The following is a 22767-nucleotide window of genomic DNA, read 5'->3' as shown; positions in this document are numbered from 1 at the left end:
CAAGGCTTCACGAGGAAAAAAGTACTGAAGCGGAATAAGTTCAAGAGCCGTTAAATAGTAATTTTTATGTTTGTGTTTTTTTTTATGATACATGTCTTAAAAAAGAGTAGTGGTACAGTTGGCAGATGTGTTTAAACCTAGATGATAGGAAAACCTGGGTTCAAATGTCGCAAAAAAGTATTACTATTTATTATTTGCACTTAGCATGGTTTTTGGTCCGGTTTGCTGTTCTGACTGAAACCTGTACCATAATTTCAATAAACCCGTGAACTGACAGTGTCAGTAAGATCCAATTTTACCAAAGTTCCAAAAAAAGTAATCTAAACCTTAGTTACATTTAACATAAAGTAGAAAAAGCCGGCGATCAGCCAAACTCATTCTTCATTTCCAGCGCAGAAAGTTAGGCAAAAAAAAATAATATATGTGGAATTATTTGACCAAAAGAAAAGCCAGGGTAATTATTTATTCATTGACGATGAACTGTCCGACGGGTTTCATGAGATCTCCTGAGATCGTCGCGTACGCGGTCAGCCGCCATTTTTCGTCGCTTGGATCGCAGTTCGCAGGCGAGGCCGGCTATGTCGACGAATCTGAAAGGCGATTTAGGTCAGAAGATCGATTACGTGTTCAAGATCGTTCTGATCGGAGACTCTGCCGTTGGAAAGTCTCAGCTCCTCGCACGATTCGCTCGTAACCAATTCACCCTCGATTCCAAGGCGACGATCGGCGTCGAGTTTCAGACGAAGACGCTCGTCGTTGATCGCAAGGCCATCAAGGCTCAGATCTGGGACACCGCCGGTCAGGAGAGGTTAGTTTGATCCTTTAATTCTCTTCTTTCCGAAACCTTTGCGGGAAGAGGAGTACGTTCTTCTGGTTTGGAGCAATCAATTACGCACAGTTTTATTCCTTCGTCCACGATCGTTGATCAATTGTAATGAGCATAGATTTAGCTTCAAGTTTCAATTAAGAAGTTTGATCGTAATATACTCGTACGCAAATAAAATTTCAAACAAATTCAGCGTTATCTATCCGTGTTTGGCTCGATTTTCTTCTAGGACGCAGGCTAATCAGTGGATCAAGTTCGAGGGATTATTTTCCATTCGCGTTCTTCCTCCATTTGTTAAAAATTACAGAAAATAGTCACCCGGCAAGCTGATCACGCATCAACAATTATTGAGGAATTAACAATTCAGAATGCCAGTGCATATGTATTTGAATGAGTCAAAAAAATAAATCTATGTTCGAAGACAATATTCTGACCTTACTTATTGCCTTTCTTCAGTTTCTATTCGCGATTATCGTAATCCAGCGCCTGAATTTTGTCCCCCTCTGCCTTCCGTTGATCACTTGTCGTCCACCAGACGCCTGCAAATCGGATAAACGGATTTATTCTCGCCAATTTTACCGCAAAAATGATATTCTTCGGCGTGAAAAGATTAAGTGATTCGCGTCGTTGTTCCTTGGCGGTGCTTCAAACAGGTACAGAGCAGTGACGAGCGCCTACTACCGAGGGGCTCTAGGCGCGATGCTGGTCTACGACATAACCAAGCGCCAGTCCTTCGACCACATCACCCGCTGGCTGGAGGAGCTTCGCAGCCACGCCGACAAGAACATCGCCATCGTCCTCGTCGGGAACAAGGCAGATCTGAGCACGCAGCGCTCCGTGCCGGAGGAGGACGCCGAGGAATTCGCGCAGCGCGAGAGCCTCTTCTTCATGGAGACCTCCGCGCTGGACTCCACCAACGTCGAGGCCGCTTTCCTCGCCGTGATCACCGAGATCTACCGCGTCGTCTCCAGGAAATCTCTCGTCGCCAACGAGGAATTCGAGTCTGGCGGCAAATCCAGGCTCCTCAGCGGCACATCGATCGCCGTTTCCGGGAATGACACGGCTCCGAGCTCTTCCTCGACCCCCTCCAGATGCTGCTCAAGCTGAATACCACGAGTCCACAGCTTCGCACCCTCTTTGCTTTTTATACTGTGGGAACAAACGGACTCGTCTGCAATGAAGGGCATTTTGGTACTTTCTCCGAACTAGATATTTGAATTTTTTAGGCGGGAAAGAGTATCTTCTTCTTCCCCTGTCCTGATGCTGCTTCTGAGATAACTGAACATAATGAGACGTAACGGGACGATTTTTGTCCCGGGACTACAAAATCGTCCCGTCCATGGGTATGTACGAAATCGGGACAAATATTCATCCCGGGATGACCAAACGGGACTAGTTTTGTCCCGTGGAGCAAAAAACCGTCCCGTCTGGAAGTCTCAGATCATGGACGATCAGAGAGGGACGAAAAACCATCAGATTCACGTCTGATGGTTGAGATTAGTGTTCGCCTGACCGATATCCGTCCGATATCCGCTATCGGACAACCGATCTCCAATATCAGCAATAAAACCGGGACGGTGCCTGATATTGGATATCAGATATTGGCCGGTATCTGTCATTTGAAGATTGGACAGATATCGGTGACGGATACCCATCATCAACCGATGAGGCGAATCTCGGATACCGGATATGGTTATTGATATCCAGATATCGGTTTCGATGTCCGGATATTGATAACCATATCCGTTATCCGAGATCCGGCTATTTTTTTAGAATTCCGTCGCAACCCCATATGGTATATTTCTAAAAAAATTTAAGGTTTAAAATCCCGCACATGGTTTACGTTGCGCGCGCAAACGAAGCCTGCGTGTGAAAATATTAGAGAAATGCCCCTATTAATTTATGTTGTACAAAATTGTGTAGGAGAACTATATGAGAAAAAAAAATTATACATGAAGTCCACATAAATTAATTTTGATCCTTAATTGGGCAACATTTAACCAATATTTTTTTATGGGGACTAAAGAATATCTAAAATACTTAACTAATATGTATATTAGTGAATTAAGTGCCAAATTAAAATATGTAGATTACTAATTGGGTAAGTGAATGTTTTTAATGTTGGAAAATTCCAGAAATTTAGAGGAAATATTTTAAAACTGTTAACAAAAGATACCAGCACAAGTTGGTTCTTTAACGTGGTTTGTACACCTAATATTTATATTAGTGAATTAAGTGTAAATTTAAAATACGTACATTACTAATTGGGTAAGTGAATGTTTTAATGTTGGAAAATTTAAGAAATTTATAGGAATTTTTTAAAAATTGTTAACAAAAGATACCGACACTAGTTGGTTCTTTAACGTGGTTTGTGTACCTACTATTTATATTAGTGAATTAAGTGCAAATTTAACATATGTATATTACTAATTGGGTAAGTTAATGTTTTTAATGCTGGAAATTTTAAGAAATTTAGAGGAAAATGTTTAAATTTTTAAGCAAAAGACGCCCAGGCTATTTGGTTCTTTAACATGGTTTATATACATGATATTTATATCTGTGAATTAAATGCACGTTTAAGATATGTATATTACTAATTGGGTAAGTGAATGTTTTTAATGTTGGAAAATTGAAGAAATTTATCGGAAAATGTTTAAAATTTTTAATAAAAGATGCCCACACTAGTTGGTTCTTTAACACGGTTTATATACCTAATTTCTATATTAGTGAATTAAGTGCCGATTTAAAATATGTGTATTACTAATTGGGTAAGTGAATGTTTTTAATATTGGAAAATTGAAGAAATATCGAGGCAAATATTTATAAGTTTTAACAAAAGATGCCCAGACCATTTGGTTATTTAACATGGTTTATATGCATAATATCTATATCAGTGAGTTAAGTGCAAATTAACATGGTTTATATACATAATATTTATACAGAGAGAGAATCAAAGAGTGGCAGAGTGAGCGATAGTGAGAATGAGAGAAATGAAGGGGGAAAGAATTACAGAGTCAAAGAGAATGAGAGAGGTGGAGAATGAGAGAGAGGGAGAGAGAATCAAAGAGTGACAGAGTCAAGGAGAGGGAGAATGAGAGAAATGAAGGGGGAAAGAATTCCAGAGTGAAAGAGAATGAGAGAGGTGGAGAACGAGAGAAATTGAGACAGAGAGAGAGTGTCAAAGAGTGACAGAGATATAGAGAGGGAGAATGATAGAAATGAAGGGGGAACGAATTACAAAGTCGAAGAGAATGAGAGAAATTGAGACTGAGAGAGAGAGAATCAAAGACTGACAGAGAGAGAGGGAGAGTGAGAGAAATGAAGAGGAAAGAATTGCAGAGTGAAAGAGAATATGAGAGGGGGAGAATGAAAGAAATTGAGACCGAGAGAGAGTGAGAGAGTCAAAGAGTGACATAGTGAGAGAGAGGGAGAATGAGAGAAATGAAGGGGGAAAGAAATTGCGCAAGATGAAGAAGAAAAAAAAAACCAGGGCAAGGGGGAAGATTGAATAATGAGAAGAAGAACTTACCCTCATTCGCCGTCTACCAATGCCTTTGTCCGCCGTCTGTCGTCCACAGTTCGCCAGCCCGTCTGCTCCATGTATTTTCGATTCAAACTTTCGAATCGAATTAGATTCGAAAGTTTTCGAATTGAAATACATGAACTTAATGTTTTCGGTGTTAGATATCTAAATTCGATATCCAACATTGAAAACCAATGTCGTCATCCTCTCCTTGAGACGGAGGCAGAATACGACATCGAGACGGATATCGGTATTGGATGTCGGCACTGTAGCAACTGATATCTGGATATTGAAATAAATGGACACCAGAAATTCCCTTTCCGGTATCTGATACAACATCTGTCCCGATACCGTCATCCGGTACTGGTACCGGGACGGGCAAACACTAGTTGAGATTTAGCCACATGGCCTCGCTATGACATTTTGCGTAAAGGTCCCTGTATTTTTACTCGCACACAAACTGATGCCACTCAAAAGTAATTGTACATATGTCCCTCCGCAGTCTCTCTCCTTTGTATTTCCCTAAAAAAAACTAGAAAAATCCTTACTAATTCAATGATACCTTTGAATTATTTTTATTGGATTTTTTCATTCGGGACGAGGGACGGGACGGTTTTTCTACGGGACGAGAAGGAAATTCATTCCGGGATGACTGAAGGGATGGTTTTAGTATCATCAGATAAAAAGATTGTCCCATCCACGTCCCTGCACTGAAGCCGGACATAGGACGGGACAAAATTCGTCCTGTCCCGTCCACGTCCACCGTCCACGTCCGGAACGACCCAGCACTATACAGATGAATGATGATGATAAGCGATGAAATGGAACTCTTTTTTGTTGAACTTGTCCATCCACCTCTTCTTGGTATCCTAAACTGATTGGGGTTAGGAGATATTGGGACGGGACGTTTTTTCGTCCCGTAACAAAAAACCGTCCCCGTCCGCGTCCACGCTTAATTAACGGACTTATCTATCTTGAAGGGTATTTTAGTACTTCCGCAGAACTAGAGTTTTAAAAATTTTGGGCGGGAATATCGGAGTCCTTAACCGTGGTTAAGCTTGGGTCAGGTTACTAGTAGACTGTTTCCTCTTTTGCCGCCCGGGGGAGTTAAATTTGAAAAATCTGATGGCGCGCCTAAACGGAGAAGTAGCGAGCGTTACGCCCACGGGAGAGTCGGCGGGTGAAGAACCATGAATCCTCGGCGATTGCTCGAGGTCGGCTGTGTAGATCGTTATTGAGGCCCGGAAGTTGGTGCAGGTCGAGGAATAGTCGTTTATGTGAAAGATTTCTTGGATATCTTTGCTTTGAAGGTATCAAGAATGTATTTAGGAGTTTATTGTTTTGTCTGCTGCATTCATCTTTGTTTTTGATTTTCTTCATCGTTCCTTTATAGTATTACGAGAATTATAGTTGTCTTTATCGAATCCATCACTGTTTTTCATTTTCTTTATCGACGTGATTTAATCGTCGATAAATCGTGAATTTTCATTCATCACCGTTTTTCATTAAATCAAGAGGATGAATCCATCGCTGTTTTCCATCAGCTGATGGCGACGCCGGAGCCGAGAGACAGGATGATCCGGAGGTCGGGAACTGGTGAAGCGATGCCGGAAATGGCGAGGGGAAGAGGATCTTATCTGGATTTGTTATGGGAGGTTGTTGTTAATTCGGAGGCGAGGAGCGATTTCCAGTTTCAAGCGATGAGAGGTCGGGGGCAGTTTCGACCTGAGGGCAAGGAGAACATTCCGCCTGGCCGATCGGCGTCAACGATTCGTCGCAGAAGCGCGCTTCCAGTTTGGTATCCGCGTACTCCTTTGCGCGATGTCACCGCTATTGTGAATGTAAGCCCTCATCTTGCACTTTTCCGATTCCTTACATTCTTGCGATTCAATCTTGAAATCAAATCAACGATTGCTGCAAACTGTCTTAAATGGTGTCGGACAGACCAAACGACGTGATACCCTATAATCTTGGTCCGATTTTACCTTCTTACAGTCTCTTCTAATTATATATAAAAGCGATCATATGATAGATTTCTCGCACTTCTACGATTTCTTGGACCAAGACTGGCCTAAATGGGGGTCACACTGCATAAACCTTATTTTAATTCTTATTTTTCTTTCGAATCAATCTTGACATCAACTCAAACGACTGCTGAAAACTGTCTTCAACACCAGAGCTTCAGAAGTATATGTAGCTGTCATGCTCAATGGCAAGGCAAACGATGCAGTAACTTACAATATTGGCATTATATCCCCTTCATACACCCGCTTATTTATTCTTCTTGATCCCACCTTTCGATTTAAAGCGACCGTTTGGTAGATTTCTTATTTTTTCGAAGTCCATCTCTCGCTGATTTCGAAATGTCATATGAATTTTGTTTTCTGCAGTATTGATGTTTTCTGTTTTTTTCTCGGGTTGTTCATCTCAGGCATTGGAGAGAAGAAGAACAGCTCTAAGGCTAGCAGCGAGGCAGCGTCGCCAGTCTGGGCAGATTACTTCTTCTCCAAGTCTGGACGATAGTCCATTGGCCCATTCTACGAGACTAACACACAGACCTCAAACGACATGCGGTGAAGAAAGCTCGTCTTCCCCATTAATCCCTTTGGTTTCTATAACTGACGGCGAGAGCTCGCCAAGAACACCATTCATAGCTTCTCAAGACAACTCAAAACTGCTTGAACTAGAGATGAAGCTGGAGAAGTCCATTGAAGTAATAGAAAAGGCAGTTAAAGAGAACATGAAGAGAACACCCAAGGTGAGGAAAGACGCGCAGAGAGAGCGGCTCAGGTCTCTGAGGTCTATGAGATGACTGAAACACTTCGTTTCAACAGGTATGGCGCTAGACTTCGATTTTTCTTTTCTGTTCTTTTTCTTCCAATTCGCTCATTTCTAGTGCCCCCCACCCAGACCTTAGAGAAAACCAGCTTAGCTAACCGGTTAGGGAATTCAGGTAGATCTCCTCTTCCCCCCATTAATCCACTGGTCTTAGGGTGTACGTCCTCTGTACATTCCTTGTTTTCCTCAGCTATTGTCATCTCTGAAGGCCCTTCATGTGTTTCATTTTTTGGAGAATTCTTCTCTTTATCTTGTCCATCGTCCTGTGTAAATGGCAAGGGAGGCCTCTTTAGCTTCATCACTTCTCTTACCCGCTATGTTTTTCTTCTGTTCTTTTGCAATTCAAGAACTTTCTTCTATGAATCGATTGAAAGCAATTCTGGAATTGATTTGTCTTCTTTACGATCTGGCAACATGTTGGTCTATTAGGTTAAAATTGTTAAACAATTCTCTTACCCACTGTTGGATATTATTTACCAAAATTGCCTTGAATAATTGGTGCCCGATTTCCTAATTGAGCTTACACCAATTTACTTGACTGGCCATTCAATCGATCAACCCCAATATTTGTCCCCGTATACTGTATCTGTTACCTTGGAAAACCTAGATGGTGTCGGACAATATCAGATATTGGGACTAATGTCCGATAGCTAATATTGCAAAGTCCGATATCTGTAACAAATTAGATATCCTGATGACAATTTCACATGCCGCTAATGGATATTGGATGAAATTTCAAATATTTACCCGATATCGGATATTTATTGTCCGAAGTGGTCAGGACGGGGGGGGGATGACTGTACAGGAAATAGATTCTGATATTGTTATCTGGGCGGCAGTATCCTAGATCTGGATATTGGTTATTTTTTATAAAGACATTCTCCCATATCGATAAAAAAACATATGTATCGACACTTCATGATGGCTGATGCTGGCACCAATCCATGATACCAGAAAGTAGCATAGCAATGGATCCAACATGTTCCATACCAAGAACATTAAAACAAACATGTATACAGAGAAGAGAGAGAGAGAGAGAGAGAGAGAGAGAGAGAGAGAGAGAGAGAGAGAGAGAGAGAGAGAGAGAGAGAGAGAGAGAGAGAGAGAGAGAGAGAGAGAGAGAGAGAGAGAGAGAGAGAGAGAGAGAGAGAGAGAGAGAGAGAGAGAGAGAGAGAGAGAGAGAGAGAGAGAGAGAGAGAGAGAGAGAGAGAGAGAGAGAGAGAGGCAAGGAGGGAGGGAGGATATATATATAAGAGAGAGGGAGAGAAAGGAAACAAAATGCAGATTGAAGATCTGCATTTTTGTGAGTACCCAAATTGGTTGAAGATTGAAGATCAAATATTGGAGGAGAGAAAGGAGGCTACACAACTTTAAATTCGATTATCTGGGTCGGCCTATCAAATAATGCTAGGGGCTCTAGTGGTTAACTAATGTAGACTGTCAAGCTTTCCAGTATAAGTGGTTTTTGTGAGTTGAGACGGTTCTGAGAGCGGAGACAAAATGCAGTGGCACTTTGGGTTTGGGAGAAAACATGTTATTTTGTTCCTGTTTACCCTTATATAAACTAGGTTACAATTTGTGTTTGTCCGTCCAATATCTGATATCTGAATATAGATTTGAAATCAAAGGACCCATTTTCCCTCATGGAAAAATAAATCTAGAGAACAGTGAATACCTTCAAAGAGAAATAAGTTGTGAAATGAATTTCCGTTTTAAAAATTAACTGTGATCAAGTCCAACTGAGCATGGAGTGAGGGCGGAGCCCATTTTGGAAAGATAAATCCAGAATTTTCTCATCGTTGTGCTTTTTTTTTCTTCACTAGCTAGGGTACAGTTGATGTTGGAGAATCGAGTATTATATAAATAATAGTTCTATTCATAATAATATTCTTGTCTTCAAATAAACTGCTTTGTTCAACACATGGGAGTTCATCAAATCCATCTCCAGTTTTCACAGGTTTTACGAGATAACCTCCATATTTGTTAATGTAAAACTAATAGAACTCATATCAGAGACAAAATTCACTGAAAAATAATTTCCATCTCCCCAAAAAATCATCAATTCTAAAATGAAGATTTTTTCCTCATTAAAATTTTTGGTTCTGATTCCGAAATTCATTTTTCACTCCAAATACAACACCCTTTTATATTTCTGATTAAATAAAAATGATTAAGTCACCTGAACAAGGATTATTTTGATTATATGAGGTAGGAATTATTTCAAAGCGACATAAACAAGATCAAGGGTTGGACTTTGATAAACGAAAAGAGAAAAACACTACCCTTGAGAATTGAGAACAATGAACACTAATCTTTTCTTTGCTAAGAATTAATGACTCAAAACAACAGCTCGAGCAAGAAACAAGACTGGGGGCAATGATTAACACAAAAAATTACCCCAGAAGAGTGAAAATAATTGAAAGTCAAAGATCTACGTACCCCACAGGAGTTGACCCAAAAGTCTGGGTGGGAGTTGTCAGTGAGGCACCGCGGCAGAAGTGGTGGGCTCAAGCTTGGGCTCTTGATCCGTCAACGCGTCCCAATCAAGTTCTCTGAGAAGGTCAAACCTCTGATCTAAACTCAAAAAGCCGACCTCTGGCCCGATAATCCCACTTTGACCAGCCCTGTGAAGAAGAACTACGCTGGAGCCCATGTCAGGCCCGTGAAGCTTCCCCGTCAGCAAAACTCTCAAAGGCATGAAGAGAGACTTCCCCTGCAGTTGAGACCACAAATGATTTACCATCGACTAAATGTCCGGACTATATTTTAGGCAAATGAATAATAATAATAATAATATAATAAAAGAATTTGATTATTCTCTGGATGATGAATAGGATGAATCGAGGATCACACCAGTCACGACTGAAGGAAAATTTTAGAATACTTATTAAATGACCAGAACCCCGATCATGACTTCACTGGGGGAAAGTAGGGAACTACAGATAATCATACCAGTGGATAATAGGGAAGGAAAATAGGAATATTTTATAATAATGACTTCACCAGCAAATAATCGGGGTGTACAAAAGCAAAATTTTAAAATAGTTAAAAAATGAGCAGAACCCTGATAAAGGCATCAACATGGATGAGAAGGACTAAAGAAAAAAATTAAAATATATCATAAATGAGATGAACCTGAATAATGACGTCACCAGTGGATAGTAGTGAAGGACTGTAGACAAGTTTTTAAAATAATTAATAATTGAACAGAACCCTAATAATGACATCACCAGAGGATATTAGTGTAGGACTATAGAAAAGTTTTTAAAATAACTAATAATCGAACAGAACCCTAATAATGACATCACCAGAGGATATTAGTGAAGGACTATAGAAAAGTTTTTAAAATAATTAATAATCGAACAGAAGCCTAATAATGACATCACCAGAGGATATTAGTGAAGGACTAAGAAATTTTAAAACAATTAAAAATGAATAGACCCCGAATAATGACATCATCGGTAGAAAGTAGGGAAGAACTAAGGGAAAATTTTAAAATACAAAATAAATGAACAGAACAGAACCTGAATAATGACATCATCAGGGGATAGTAGGGAAACATGAGGTGGAGCTCACCTTGCGTTTAGTTGCCTTCCCAAAGCCCTTGACCCACTTTTGCCAACCTGCGTGGCCTTCCTCAAGAGCTTCTAGAAGCTCTCTACTGTCATACGCAGATATTAAACTCGCAGCCAGTTCAGGAAGCTTGTCTTCAAGAACTGGTTTTCCCTCCTCACTGTTGAGTGGGCAAGTACACAATATTTGAACAAAAAAAAAATCATTATTATGATATTTGAGCTTTCATAAAAAAATTATTATGACATTTGAAGAGCAAAAATCGGAATTGCCAGAAAATAACCTGGATAGAGTGGAATGCAAGGGATAGGATAGCAAATTCTTGAGAGCTGAATGAGAATCAGTTATCAAGTCGATGCCGTCCTTCAGCAACTCTGTTGCTTCCTGAATCCCATTTACAGAATCATGGTGAGAAGATTAAACTTAATCATTCACAACAAACTTGTCGAAGAACAGTAAAATATCATTCGTCAGTTCAAATCCTCTTCGTAAATAAGCCCTCACATGTCACGGTTGGATGAATCTCTCTACCAACAGTATGACTGTTGTAATTTTATCGAATATGGATACCATCTCTGTCTCTCTCCTCGTGTCTGTCTCACTCTAAATCACAACTGTTGAGACAGCAGTGCACTAGCTATTCAGGCAAGAAGGTACTGGATACTGTTTATGCGAGAGTGTAGTTCTCCATCTTACATCAGAAATATTTACATTTTTCTACACACATGCACAGGTACGTGCATTTCCAAGAATATAACCCCAGGACACAAATCAAGGAAACAAGGGAAAAATTGCCGTATCTTAATTTTTTTATTCATAGACATTATAAACATTTGAAATGATTTATGTACCTCTACTAATGTCCCTTCGGATGATAACAGTATACCAGTGTTTTTCCACTGCTCACCAAAAATTTTGACCAGTTCACCTGCGGGGACAGACCTCAAATGCTGCCCATTCATCCACCTTGAGATAGAGAGAAAAAGAATAAATTACCTGTCCATCATTGACAAATAACTGACAAAATGAGAAATCAAATTTATAACAACAAAAACGTTCTATTGCTTCTTGTATACAAAAACACTTTACTCTTTGTGCAACAAAAAAAGAAGACACAAATAAATCAACGACAGCAAGGAATAGGATACCAGCAGTACCTTAACTTTGTCGAATCAAAGATGGCCCCACTCTTATTAACTCTCTCTATTGAAAACTTCTCAACTGAAAAGAACCAAACGGTCAAATACAAATCCGTCTGAAAAATAAATTCTGAAGGACTACACTCACCGAGCTGGTCAATTGTGAAAAATTCATTTTCAGTGCCGTCACCCCAACCTAAAAGCGCCAAGTAGTTAACCATCGCCTGAGGCAAGTATCCCATATCCCGGTACTGCCGCCATAAATACAGAAAAAATACAAATTTACCTCCACTCAACCCACCAAATAAGTCGAGATATCAAAAAACAGCGGAAGTTTATTTGAACATTGACAAGTACCTGACCAACTGACGTTGCACCATGACGCTTGGATAACTTACTTCGATCCGGTGCTAAGATCAGAGAGACATGGGCAAAAGAGGGCATTGAAAATCCAAGAGCCTGGATAAAAACAAAAATTTTTAAATTAAAAAAAACTTTTTAAGTGAAAAAAACGGAGAAAAAAGTGTAAACTGTATCCTACGAAAGCAACTTACGTTATAAATTAGCGCTTGGCGGAGGGTGTTTGGCAAATGCTCCTCTGCCCTGACAACATAGAAAAAAAGTGTGATAAACTAACGTCTTCAAACATTTTCTCTACGACAATGCCCAGTTGTTTTATGAAAAAAAAAGAGTTAATCTGAGTAATTAATTAGATACATTGCCATCTTTAACTTAGTTTAAGAAACTTGAGTACACCATCTCGTAACTTATGATCCATCAAAAAATAGGAACGGTTAGTAAAACACAAGGAACGGTTTCTTTCTGAAAAAAAGAATGAAAAAAAATAAGGAACCGTGAAGCTTAGTTGGTTTTATCTTTCAGGAGCAGTGCGAGATGAAAATCCCACGCAAAGATTTGAACAAGTGAAAGAAGCTATGAATCCTCTTTTCAACTTAAAACACAGGAGCCTGTGAAAGTGGTCAGTACCTAATAACGTGAGAGATCTTCATAGTTGCATCATCTACTGTAACACAGAAGTTGTAGACTGGCTGGCCATTGCTTCTCATAAGGACAAAATCTCCCAGAGTGTCCAGATTCCAACTAACCTTCACGACATGTCAACAAAAAAAGATTACCACAAAGGAAAACATGATTCAATTCCACTACGTTTAAAATCATAAAAATGCAACGAACAAAATCAATAAATCGACACGACGCAAAAATTACAGTTTGAAAACTTACTTCCCCACGAATAAGGTCATTAATCTTCAGGTTTCCCTCCCTGGGAACACGAAAACGATATGTGTGAGGTGTTCCCCTTTCCAGCTGTTCTTCTATTTCTTTCTCTGTTGCTGTAGACCATTTTCCTGTGTATACAGGCGGTAGCTGCTTTGCTTTGGCTATCTCCTTCATTTCTTCTAATTCCTGAAAAGAATTAGAAGTCACTGGTCCAAATTAAGAGATTAGGGAATATATTACCAAATAAAATACTTCTATGCATCAGTGTCTCTTTATTATAAATGTTGGAAGCAACCAGCCCCAGTTCTATTTTACTTTAATTCCTTTTTTCTTGACTTTAGGGCCCACTTATTTCTTGACTGTTATCTCCAGGCCCACTTGTAACCCCATAAATAGGGGAAAACACTATTCGTTGTATTAAACTACTTTGTTGTTCTTCCAAAAACCCGAGACAGCCACCACAGCTCGACAGCTGGAGTTCAACAATAAAGAAATTGAAAATGCGTCAGACTCAAGCACTTGCGGCAAAAAAAAGAACGAAGGAGAGAGTAATTCGTTTTTTTCTAAAACTTGGCAGAAGCTGACCTCCATCAAGACAGAAATCCAGTCACAATGGACGCCCCTATATTGTAGAAGAGTCGTCGACTTCACTCATATGAGACGCTCAAATAGGCCTCAAATAGGCAGTACTGTTTGGATTACTATAGTAATATAGATCAAAGCAACGTTGTGTCCACGGATCAGGCAACTAAAAAGAATTTGTTACCCCGTTTGACACAGATATTATCGATACTATGATACAAACCTGTTGGGAAATAGGTGGTGTGGCCTATTAGGTCCACTAGACCTTAGCCCACTAAGGGTTCCCTCTCTTAATCCCACGTTGATAAATCTCTAATACTCTTTCTCTCTCAGCCCTATATAAGGGCATGTATCCCTTCTTTTCTAAGTAACAAAGTTCTATCTATTTTATCTTCTGCAACATGGTATCAGAGCGTAGGTCGATGACCTAGGGCATCTTCCGCATCGGCATCCAGGGCGGCGGAGGTTTTCCCTCTGCCGCCCTGCATCTTCCGTCCGCGAATCATCTCCATCGATCTCCTGCGTGCGCTCTGCATCCCTCGGTCGATCTCTGTCCCACGGCGCTCCCAGGTTAGGACTCCTCCCCCTCGTCGCCTCACCTCCTCTCCACCCTAGTCTAAATGCCGGCTTCCTCGTCGGGATTCGCCTTCGCATCCTCATCCGTCCCGTCTACCTTCTCTTTGCACTCGCTCTCGGTGTCCTCCTCCTCGCCGTCCTTGTCCCTTTTCTTGGCGTCCTCTGGCCAGCCTTCGTCACCGTCTATGTTCTCTTTCAGCTCGTCTATCCTCTCCGGTGGTCTCCAGCGGTCTCCAACCGCCTTGGCCGCCTTCAGCCCCCTTGTCGGCCACCTCCGCAGCCTCCGGCCGCCCTCGCATTCTCATAACCCTAGCACATTTCCGGCCGTCACCGGCCGTCTCCGGCCGTCACCGGCCGTCTCCGGCCGTCACCGGCCGTCTCCGGCCGTCACCGGCCGTCTCCGGCCGTCACCGGCCGTCTCCGGCCGTCACCGGCCGTCTCCGGCCGTCACCGGCCGTCTCCGGCCGTCACCGGCCGTCTCCGGCCGTCACCGGCCGTCTCCGGCCACCTCCGGCCGTCTCCGGCCGCCTCCGGCCGCCTACGGCCGTCACGGGCTGCCTCCGGCCGTCACGGGCCGCCTCCGGCCGTCTCCGGCCGTTTCTGGCCGTCTCCGGACGTCTTCGGCCATCACCGGCTACCTTGGCAGCCTCCGGCGGCCTCGGTCACCTCCGGCCACAACTGACTGCCTCGGCTGCCTCGGCAGCCTCCGGCGGCCTCGTCGCCTCGGTTTCCATCAGGTACCTTGCCTCAGCTGCCTCGGTCGCCTCTGGTCGCCTCGGCTGCCTTGGTCGCCCTCGGACTCCCTCCACTGCCCTCCGCCGCCTTCGGCTGGCTCCGGCACCTCAGCTGCCTTGGTCACCGCCGGCCACCACCGACTGTCTCGGCTGCCTCAGCAGCCTCCGGCGGCCTCGGTTGCCTCAGCTGCCTCGGTTTCCCTCGGGCTCCCTCCTCTGCCCTCCGATGCCTTCGGCCGCCTCCGACGCCTACGGCTGCCTCAGTCGCCTCAGCAACCTTGGATGCATCCGGCTGCCTCCTGGTGCCCCCACCGCCTCGGCCATCTTCTCTTTTTCAACCGTCTTCAGCCTCCAGCCATCCTCTCCCATCTTTCCAGCCATCCTGCTCCACGCTCTACACCGCCTCCTACTACATCACAATCTGGGCGTGGATGACGAGCATCCACGCTCCAGCTTGCGGGGGAGTGTTGGGAAATAGGTGGTGTGGCCTATTAGGTCCACTAGACCTTAGCCCACTAAGGGTTCCCTCTCTTAATCCCACATTGATAAATCTCTAATACTCTTTCTCTCTCAGCCCTATATAAGGGCATGTATCCCTTCTTTTCTAAGTAACAAAGTTCTATCTATTTTATCTTCTTCAACAAAAACTACCACAAGAATACCCACAGAGGTAGCGTGCTACACATGCACACGGCGACTCAAACAGCACAAGAGAAAGAGGGGGAATTGGTGGGAGCATCAGCCTAATAATAAACGGAAAATGGAAAAGGAATAAATAAGGTATTCTTGGAGTCAGTTGCTGCAGCGACGAGGGTCTGAAGCTCGGGAGATCCTCCTGATCCACAGGGAGGCTAGGCCGATCTGGCCAGTCTTTGCTTGCTCTTCTATCAATCTTCTGTAGATCTTCTTCTCTCACTGTTCTCTCCTCATCTTGGATTCTTCTATCCCTGGAGACTATTATTTCCGACAATCTTGTAATTCATAGCTCAGATCCGCTATATTTGAGTTCATTCTCCAAAGGAGCGTATCATGGTATAAAAGAAACGGAAAGTTTCAAGTTCTCTGGACCATGTAACATCACTCTAGAAAAGAGAATTAATGATTTAGTGACGATTTTAATGATTTAAAATAGTTTCAAAGAAAGTTATTGTGATGCTAAGCAAAAATAAAGTGTAACAAGCCTGCACTTAAACACCGTCAGAGATATTCCCCAGTATTTTGTCTTTCTCTGCAATCTTCTAAGGGCTAAACTATTGAAAAAACGAATGAAAGCAAATTGAAAATAGATCACGATATCATGCATATTGAGGTTTTGGAAAGGGAGACAAAATATATTTAACGTCTGGAATTAAGATAACAGTAACCTCCCTTGCTTCTAGTGCACTCAAACGCAAAAAATATGTCTGTAAAAGTAACCTGTCTAACCGAAATTGCAGTCTACATTCATGAGAATAAGAATAATAAGCCCACCCGTTGAAAATAGGAAATAATATTAGTTGAAGCTTTACATTGAAGAGAAGGCCAAAATATTTCAGGTCTTCAATGTATAAATAACAGGACTCGAACCTCATTGGAACAGAAGCACCGATAAACATAACCATCCTCAAGCAACTTCTCACAATAACTCTTGTACAGTGAATTTCTTTCAGATTGGCGATAAGGTCCATATTCCCCACCAACATCAGGGCCTGCAGATCGAGCGAATTGAGCAATAGTTGTGACCAAAAATCCATTAGGTTTCCAAATAAATGCATTGAAGGTCTAAAATGATAACACTGAAACTGAATTAGTATAAATGAGAATGAGTTAGTCATCAAAGAACAAAATAGGACTTCCGGATAAATATTAATCTTCCAATTGAGATAGGGAAACACATCCCATTAATATTGTAAATAAAAGTCTGACTTTTACCTTATTTAATTTGCCAAAGTTGAACAATAAGCAAATGAAAACTACAATACAAAGATCTGAACGATCAGATTCGTTAGAACTTAACCCAGTAAAGCCTACTTCATTAGTAGAAATAGAAGTACAAGAGTATGAAACAAACATCCAGCCTTGATGTCAGGTAGTTATAAAAATATGAAGAAATTAGAGCACAGTAGAACATTCTATAATGATAAAATCAAACAATCTAAATTAAACGAAGAAACTTTCTTAAAAAAGAAATTAAACCAAGAAACCCAAAACTGCTTGCAAGAACCCAATGAAAGAAAAGACAACAAGAGCACATATCGTTGGGTAAGTAACTAACATATCTACTTCGCACAGATTATCATTTATGTTCAACAGCGTGTGCCTTTTCCTGAAAATCTGGTTTGCCTACTGAATGTGCAAAACCAGAAAACTGGTATTGTTAAACATAGGTGCCAGGTAGGATCCTGATTTTTGAACCAAGATCGAATTTAAACCCAATGGAATAAAATAGAAGTTCACAAAGAGATGCCTTCTCTTCAGAGTACTAGAGAAGGGGAGAGTCAGAGAATGACAAATCAAGGAGGAATTTGCGTGACCAAGCATGGAGAACAAGAAATCAGGAAGATAGAAGTAGAGAGGGGAAACCAAAACATTCTCCTCTCGATAGTTGCCAAGGTCAGAACGGATTGATCCTCCATCATCCAGGGTAAGGAATATTTCTTCACCCTGCCAGAAGTCAGCTGCTTTGATCGCGAAAAATGAATGGATGTATTTTGAATATTTCCTTGTTCTTATTTATAGAAGACGCTTCCTGCTCCCAGGATTTATTTGAAGCTCGCACGTCTCTGTCAGCCTGTACTCATGTGATGCCTTTGCTGTCTCTTTGTATTACGATAGGTTCACAAAAGGACCTTATCAGTGCTCATCTGTGTTCTGATAAAATCTCGGGAGTTCTTATTGGGGAAGATAGAGATTGATAGGGAGACCAGTAGTAGGATCATCTCCAGAAACTCAGAGGGAGGGAGAGAGAGTCATAAAGATGGCGGGAAGAACATTGCAGGAGGCTGTTCTTCTAGAGAGAGAGAGAGAGAGGAGAGGGGGGTACACGCGGGGAAGGGGAGAGAGAGAGAGAGAGAGGGAGAGGGAGAGGGGGAGAGAGAGAGGGGGAGAGAGGGAGGGAGGAACATTGCGGGAGGGTGTTCTTCTAGAGAGAGAGGGGGAGGGAGGGGGAGAGAGAGAGAGAGAGGGAAGAACATTGCAGGCGGCTGCTCTTCTAGAGAGAGAGAGAGGAGGGGAGGGGTACATGCGGGGAAGGGGGTCCGAGAGAGGAAGGGAAGAACAGTGCAGGAGGCTGCTATTCTAGAGAGAGGGAGAGAGGGAGGGGAGGGGGGTACAAGCGGGGACGGGGGGAGGGGGTCACGAGAGAGCGAGAGAGAGAGGAGAGGGGGGAAGGGGGAGAGGGAGAGAGGGAGAGAGAGAGAGAGGGAGAGAGAGGGAGAGACAGAGAGGGAGAGAGAGATAGAGAGAGAGAGAGAGAGAGAGGGAGAGAGAGAGAGAGAGAGAGAGAGAGAGAGAGAGAGAGAGAGAGAGAGAGAGAGAGGAGAGGAGAGGGAGAGGAGAGGGAGAGGAGAGGGGAGAGGAGAGGAGAGGAGAGGAGAGGAGAGGGAGAGGGAAGAACATTGCAGGAGGCTGCTCTTCTAGAGAGAGAGAGGAGGAGGGGTAAATGCAGGGAAGGGGGGAGGGGGTCACAGGAGATAGAGGGAGGGAGGGAGAGACAGAGAGAGAGGGAAGCACATTGCAGGAGGCTGCTCTTCTAGAGAGAGAGAGAGGGAGGGGAAGGGGGGAGGGGGGCACAAGAGAGAGAGAGAGAGGGAAGAAGATTGCAGGAGGCTGCTCTTCTGGAGAGAGAGAGAGGGAGGGGAGGAGGGTACACGCAGGGAAGGGGGGGGGGGGGCACAAGGGAGAGAGAGAGAGAGAGAGAGAGAGAGAGAGAGAGAGAGAGAGAGAGAGAGAGGGGGAGGGAGAGGGAGAGAGGGGGAGAGAGAGAGAGGGGGGGAGAGAGGGAGAGGGAGAGAGGGAGAGAGAGAGAGAGAGAGAGAGAGAGAGAGAGAAAGAGAGAGAGAGAGAGAGAGAGAGAGAGAGAGAGAGAGAGAGAGAGAAAGAGAGAGAGGGAGAGGGAGAGGGAGAGGGAGAGAGAGAGGGAAAGGGAGAGGGAGCTGGAGAGGGAGAGGGAGAGGGAGCGGGAGAGAGAGAGGGAAAGGGAGAGGGAGCTGGAGAGGGAGAGGGAGAGGGAGCGGGAGGGAGAGAGAGAGAGGAGGGAGGGAGGGGGGAGAGAGAGAGGGAGGGAGAGAGGGAGAGAGAGGGGGAGGGGGAGAGAGGGAGAGAGAGAGGGAGGAGAGGAGAGGGAGAGGAGGAGAGAGAGAGGAAAGGGAGAGGAGCTGAGAGGAGAGGGAGAGGAGCGGGAGAGAGAGGGAAAGGGAGAGGGAGCTGAGAGGAGAGGAGAGGGAGAGAGAGAGGGAGGAGAGGAGGAGAGGGAGAGGGAGAGGGAGGAGAGAGAGAGGGAGAGGGAGAGGGAGGAGAGGAGAGAGAGGGGGAGAGAGAGAGAGAGAGAGAGAGAGAGAGAGAGAGAGAGAGAGAGAGGGAGAGAGAGAGAGAGGAGTCATCGGGAATGCCATCCATTCGCGAATGGTTCGCCTGTTCGGAGACTGTTCGCGAACAGGTTCGGAAGGGGTTTTCCCCATTCCTGTTCATGTTCGTTCGCATGTTTGTGAAAGAACGAAACTTTTTTTCCCATCCCCAAGCTATCCACAAGAAATATACTTATTGGCTACTGGGAAGAACATAAAGAAACTGAGGGTATGTTTGTCAAGGGTATCTAGACTATATTAGTATGACAAAATAAATAGGTGCTCGTTAACTCAAAACGGAAATGATTATTGGAGCTGAGATTTATCAGGAAACCAAGAGACTAAAAGAGTTTCAAGCTTCCACAGAACAGAAACTGTGGCTACGATGGTCTTTTTTTCACTCAAAGGGATGAGATAAATGCATTGGGATTTATCAGGAAATGGTGAAATTAAAAGAGATCTAAGCTTTTGCAGATATTGTATCCATACCAATCTCATATTTGGCGACGTGTGAAAATTGTATAAAATTGTATTTCAGCATAAACACCAAGAAACTGCTTCACTTACTAACCTTCATCCCAATCAAGACCCAACCATTGGAGATCCCGAAGAACTGCTTCTTCTGATTGCTTCGTTGATCTCTCCAAATCGGTATCTTCAATTCTAAGGATAAATTTTCCACCCTTAGATCTGCAAGTGAAAAGTGTTACGTTTCATGAATGCGAAATCGCACATAATTCATCAAAAATCTGAGAGATCTAAGGGTGGGTGCGGAAATATTAAATTTATATAAAGCGAACTTGTCTTCCTTCTTCAATAATTTTTCTCTTCGCTGTGTAAATATTTATCTTTTTCGGATTCCATTTCTGTTCTTCGGGCTGAAAGGATCCCAGAGAAGAGGGAAACAGGCACCGCTGACGTTCTTTTTCACGGGAACTGAAGAGAAAACGGAATTTCTAGAGTGATGGAGCATGGCACGATCTACGGATGAAGCCGAATTCAGGAAACTATTGCACAAGCCATTCGTGAAATCGTATGGATCCAAGGCATCCTAGAAGATTTCCATAGATCATACGTCAAATCTGTTTCTCTGGATAACCGATCGGCAAATCCACATTGCCATGACCTGGTCCAACATCCCCACACTAAAAACGTCCAAGTAAACTGCCATTTTATACCGAGAATCTCGATGAATTGTGCAGTAACTGAAATTATCCAAAAGGACGCATTATCTTCCTTCCTTAAGAAATCCGGCTCATTATCTTTACCAACATAATCCGAAAAGTCCATATCATAGGTTTCCAAAGCTCCGGGAAACAAGTACGAGACAAAAAATTAGTTGATTCCGGGACACGGAGTTAAGAATGTGAATCTTTCAGCTCCAATTGCCAGAATTTTGCCTCAATAGCACGAAATATTTGCATTTCTCACGTCCAGCCGCGTTAATAATTCAGAGTAATTTCAGCAATCGTACTAAGTTCTAGTGAATCATCTACTCCACAGGTATCAAAAGTGCGAAAAATAGCGTATTAAAAAAGAAGTAAGCCGGCATTGGAACGTAACCTGCAAGTGCAAGGATTAACTAATAAAAAAGATAAAATGATTGAAATAACCTGGCGAATATGTAATTGAACAGAGCAGTTCTTGCTCCACCGACATGGAGGTTTCCGGTGGGAGAAGGAGCAAATCGAACGCGAACTTCTCCATCGCCCGCAGATGCAGAGACAGAGAATCGACGACGGCGGTAGGAGACGAGCGGTCTGAAGAACAAAGTCTGCTGGAAGAAGGGCGGCGCGACTTCCGGTAGAATCCTCGTCCTCAACCATGGAGATCCCGCCAACGTTGCCATCTTCTTCCCCCTTCCCCCCGCCGGGAAACTCTACCTGAAGCGCAGTTTATCCCCAAAAAATTCCCTCCAGCACCTCTCTTACGTTAACTTTTACTAAAATACCCGATATAATGCTTATATACGTCCGAACTTTATTTTCCTCCAATACTTACTGAGGGGTTATTATTTACGAACGGAACGGATCATCCGTCATCCTTAGAATCGAAACGGAACGAAAACCTTAGTTGCCATTTAAGAACGGAACGGATGACGGAACGAATAGCTTTGATGACTGAACTGAATTTGGTAACGGAGTTCCGTTCCTTGCTGCTCTGCGGTGAGGACGGATGACTGATGACGAGTTGACCTCTCTACATGGATGCAGACAGGACGTCCATGGACGAAAAAATCATTCCGTCTGCGAGTTTAGACGAATAGCGTGATGTATAGTCATGCCTAGGTCTCTAGACAGGATGATTTTTTTGTCCGTTTATGAAATAACCGTTCCGTTCGGGCCTTGGACAGCAGACGGGACGGTCTTTGCATCCTGTGGGAGTCAAAGTAGGAGCCTGAGAGCTCCAGCTTGCTGACACGCGTGTTGTGCCACATGTCAAATTCTTAGTGGCCTAATGCTGACGCTGGGTTGGCATATGCACTGCTTCGTCCCGGATATTAGACTGGACAAGAATGTCTAGGATGGGATGGTTTTCTGACGTACGGGACATGGAAGAAAATATTTGGGACGAGACGATTAGGACGGGACATCTTCGTCCCGTCCTGTCCTTTGTCCCCGTTCCAGATGATCGAGAATTAAAGTCCCATGCTGTTTGTCATTTGTCCATGGACCTTGGTCTGCAATTTCATTCTGCCTCTGTTTCAGAGCAAAGTGGAACAGATGACGTGTTCTAGGCCGAGGAGACATGAAGGTTCTATACTCGCAATGGCCGAATTTGCAGTTTAGAAGTATACCAGCCATGATCTTTTCTACTTGTTTAGTGACAGGGTCAGCATAATGAAGACCTGCATTGTCGCTGTTTACATTGGGGAGCTCCTACGATGATATTTGATGAAGGTGAGGGTGGGGGGGGGGGGGGCGGCGGCGACAGACGAAGGGTTCATGAGAAGGGGGGGTCATGGACGTCCGTTCCGTTCTGTTTACTTCAATAGACGAATGACGGACTCCTGCAGATGACGGAACGGTGAAGAATGACGAAAATGATGAAAAATTTTGCACGGGACTGATATCAGAACGTAATTCCGTTCCGATATGTTCCATCCGTTCAAAATCGTCGTTCGATTTCGTCCTCAAGCTGTAATTGCATCTGGGGCCTATTCCGTAACCTCCCGAGGTCTGACTGTTGTATG

The 22767-nt window shown here is 43.3% G+C and overlaps 3 protein-coding genes and 1 long non-coding RNA gene across 4 annotated transcripts; 2 read left to right on the top strand and 2 right to left on the bottom strand.

Annotated features, from left to right (window-relative positions):
* Nucleotides 1-348: 348 nt before the first annotated feature.
* Nucleotides 349-1484, bottom strand: LOC144704268 (uncharacterized). The gene is made up of 2 exons (XR_013581782.1): nucleotides 1261-1484; nucleotides 349-1152 (listed from the first exon to the last, which is right to left on the bottom strand). It is a non-coding gene; the product is annotated as an uncharacterized LOC144704268 (long non-coding RNA).
* LOC144704259 (ras-related protein RGP1-like) lies at nucleotides 489-2031 on the top strand. The gene is made up of 2 exons (XM_078576616.1): nucleotides 489-808; nucleotides 1480-2031. The coding sequence occupies exons 1-2, from the start codon at nucleotides 579-581 to the stop codon at nucleotides 1931-1933; spliced, it is 684 nt and encodes a 227-aa protein (XP_078432742.1). The 5' UTR covers nucleotides 489-578; the 3' UTR covers nucleotides 1934-2031.
* Nucleotides 2032-5442: 3411 nt separating this feature from the next.
* Nucleotides 5443-7600, top strand: LOC144704251 (protein POLYCHOME-like). The gene is made up of 3 exons (XM_078576605.1): nucleotides 5443-5659; nucleotides 5894-6190; nucleotides 6781-7600. The coding sequence occupies exons 2-3, from the start codon at nucleotides 5897-5899 to the stop codon at nucleotides 7159-7161; spliced, it is 675 nt and encodes a 224-aa protein (XP_078432731.1). The 5' UTR covers nucleotides 5443-5659; nucleotides 5894-5896; the 3' UTR covers nucleotides 7162-7600.
* A 1890-nt stretch (nucleotides 7601-9490) lies between these two features.
* ERS (glutamate tRNA synthetase) lies at nucleotides 9491-21460 on the bottom strand. The gene is made up of 13 exons (XM_078576594.1): nucleotides 21188-21460; nucleotides 20146-20264; nucleotides 16597-16718; nucleotides 13142-13324; nucleotides 12887-13005; nucleotides 12454-12502; nucleotides 12257-12358; nucleotides 12048-12150; nucleotides 11918-11981; nucleotides 11612-11726; nucleotides 11044-11144; nucleotides 10764-10920; nucleotides 9491-9900 (listed from the first exon to the last, which is right to left on the bottom strand). The coding sequence occupies exons 1-13, from the start codon at nucleotides 21421-21423 to the stop codon at nucleotides 9664-9666; spliced, it is 1707 nt and encodes a 568-aa protein (XP_078432720.1). The 5' UTR covers nucleotides 21424-21460; the 3' UTR covers nucleotides 9491-9663.
* Between the last annotated feature and the right edge of the window lie 1307 nt (nucleotides 21461-22767).

This window comes from Wolffia australiana, chromosome 1, assembly GCF_029677425.1.
Source record: "Wolffia australiana isolate 7733 chromosome 1, ASM2967742v1".
Lineage (NCBI taxonomy): Eukaryota > Viridiplantae > Streptophyta > Magnoliopsida > Alismatales > Araceae > Wolffia > Wolffia australiana.
The sequence above is the reverse complement of the archived record's forward strand: the minus strand, read 5'-3'. Positions and strand labels throughout refer to the sequence as shown.

Bases quoted from the DNA above. Each gene is read 5' to 3' on its own strand.
- LOC144704259 (XM_078576616.1), top strand. From the start codon at position 579: ATGTCGACGAATCTGAAAGGCGATTTAGGTCAGAAGATCGATTACGTG. The intron at 809-1,479 runs GTTAGTTTGATC...TGCTTCAAACAG, and splicing joins GACACCGCCGGTCAGGAGAG to GTACAGAGCAGTGACGAGCG.
- ERS (XM_078576594.1), bottom strand. From the start codon at position 21,423: ATGGCAACGTTGGCGGGATCTCCATGGTTGAGGACGAGGATTCTACCG. The intron at 12,151-12,256 runs GTACTTGTCAAT...TTATGGCGGCAG, and splicing joins GTGCAACGTCAGTTGGTCAG to TACCGGGATATGGGATACTT. The intron at 10,921-11,043 runs GTTATTTTCTGG...CCCACTCAACAG, and splicing joins TTGCATTCCACTCTATCCAG to TGAGGAGGGAAAACCAGTTC.
- LOC144704251 (XM_078576605.1), top strand. From the start codon at position 5,897: ATGGCGACGCCGGAGCCGAGAGACAGGATGATCCGGAGGTCGGGAACT. The intron at 6,191-6,780 runs GTAAGCCCTCAT...TGTTCATCTCAG, and splicing joins ATGTCACCGCTATTGTGAAT to GCATTGGAGAGAAGAAGAAC.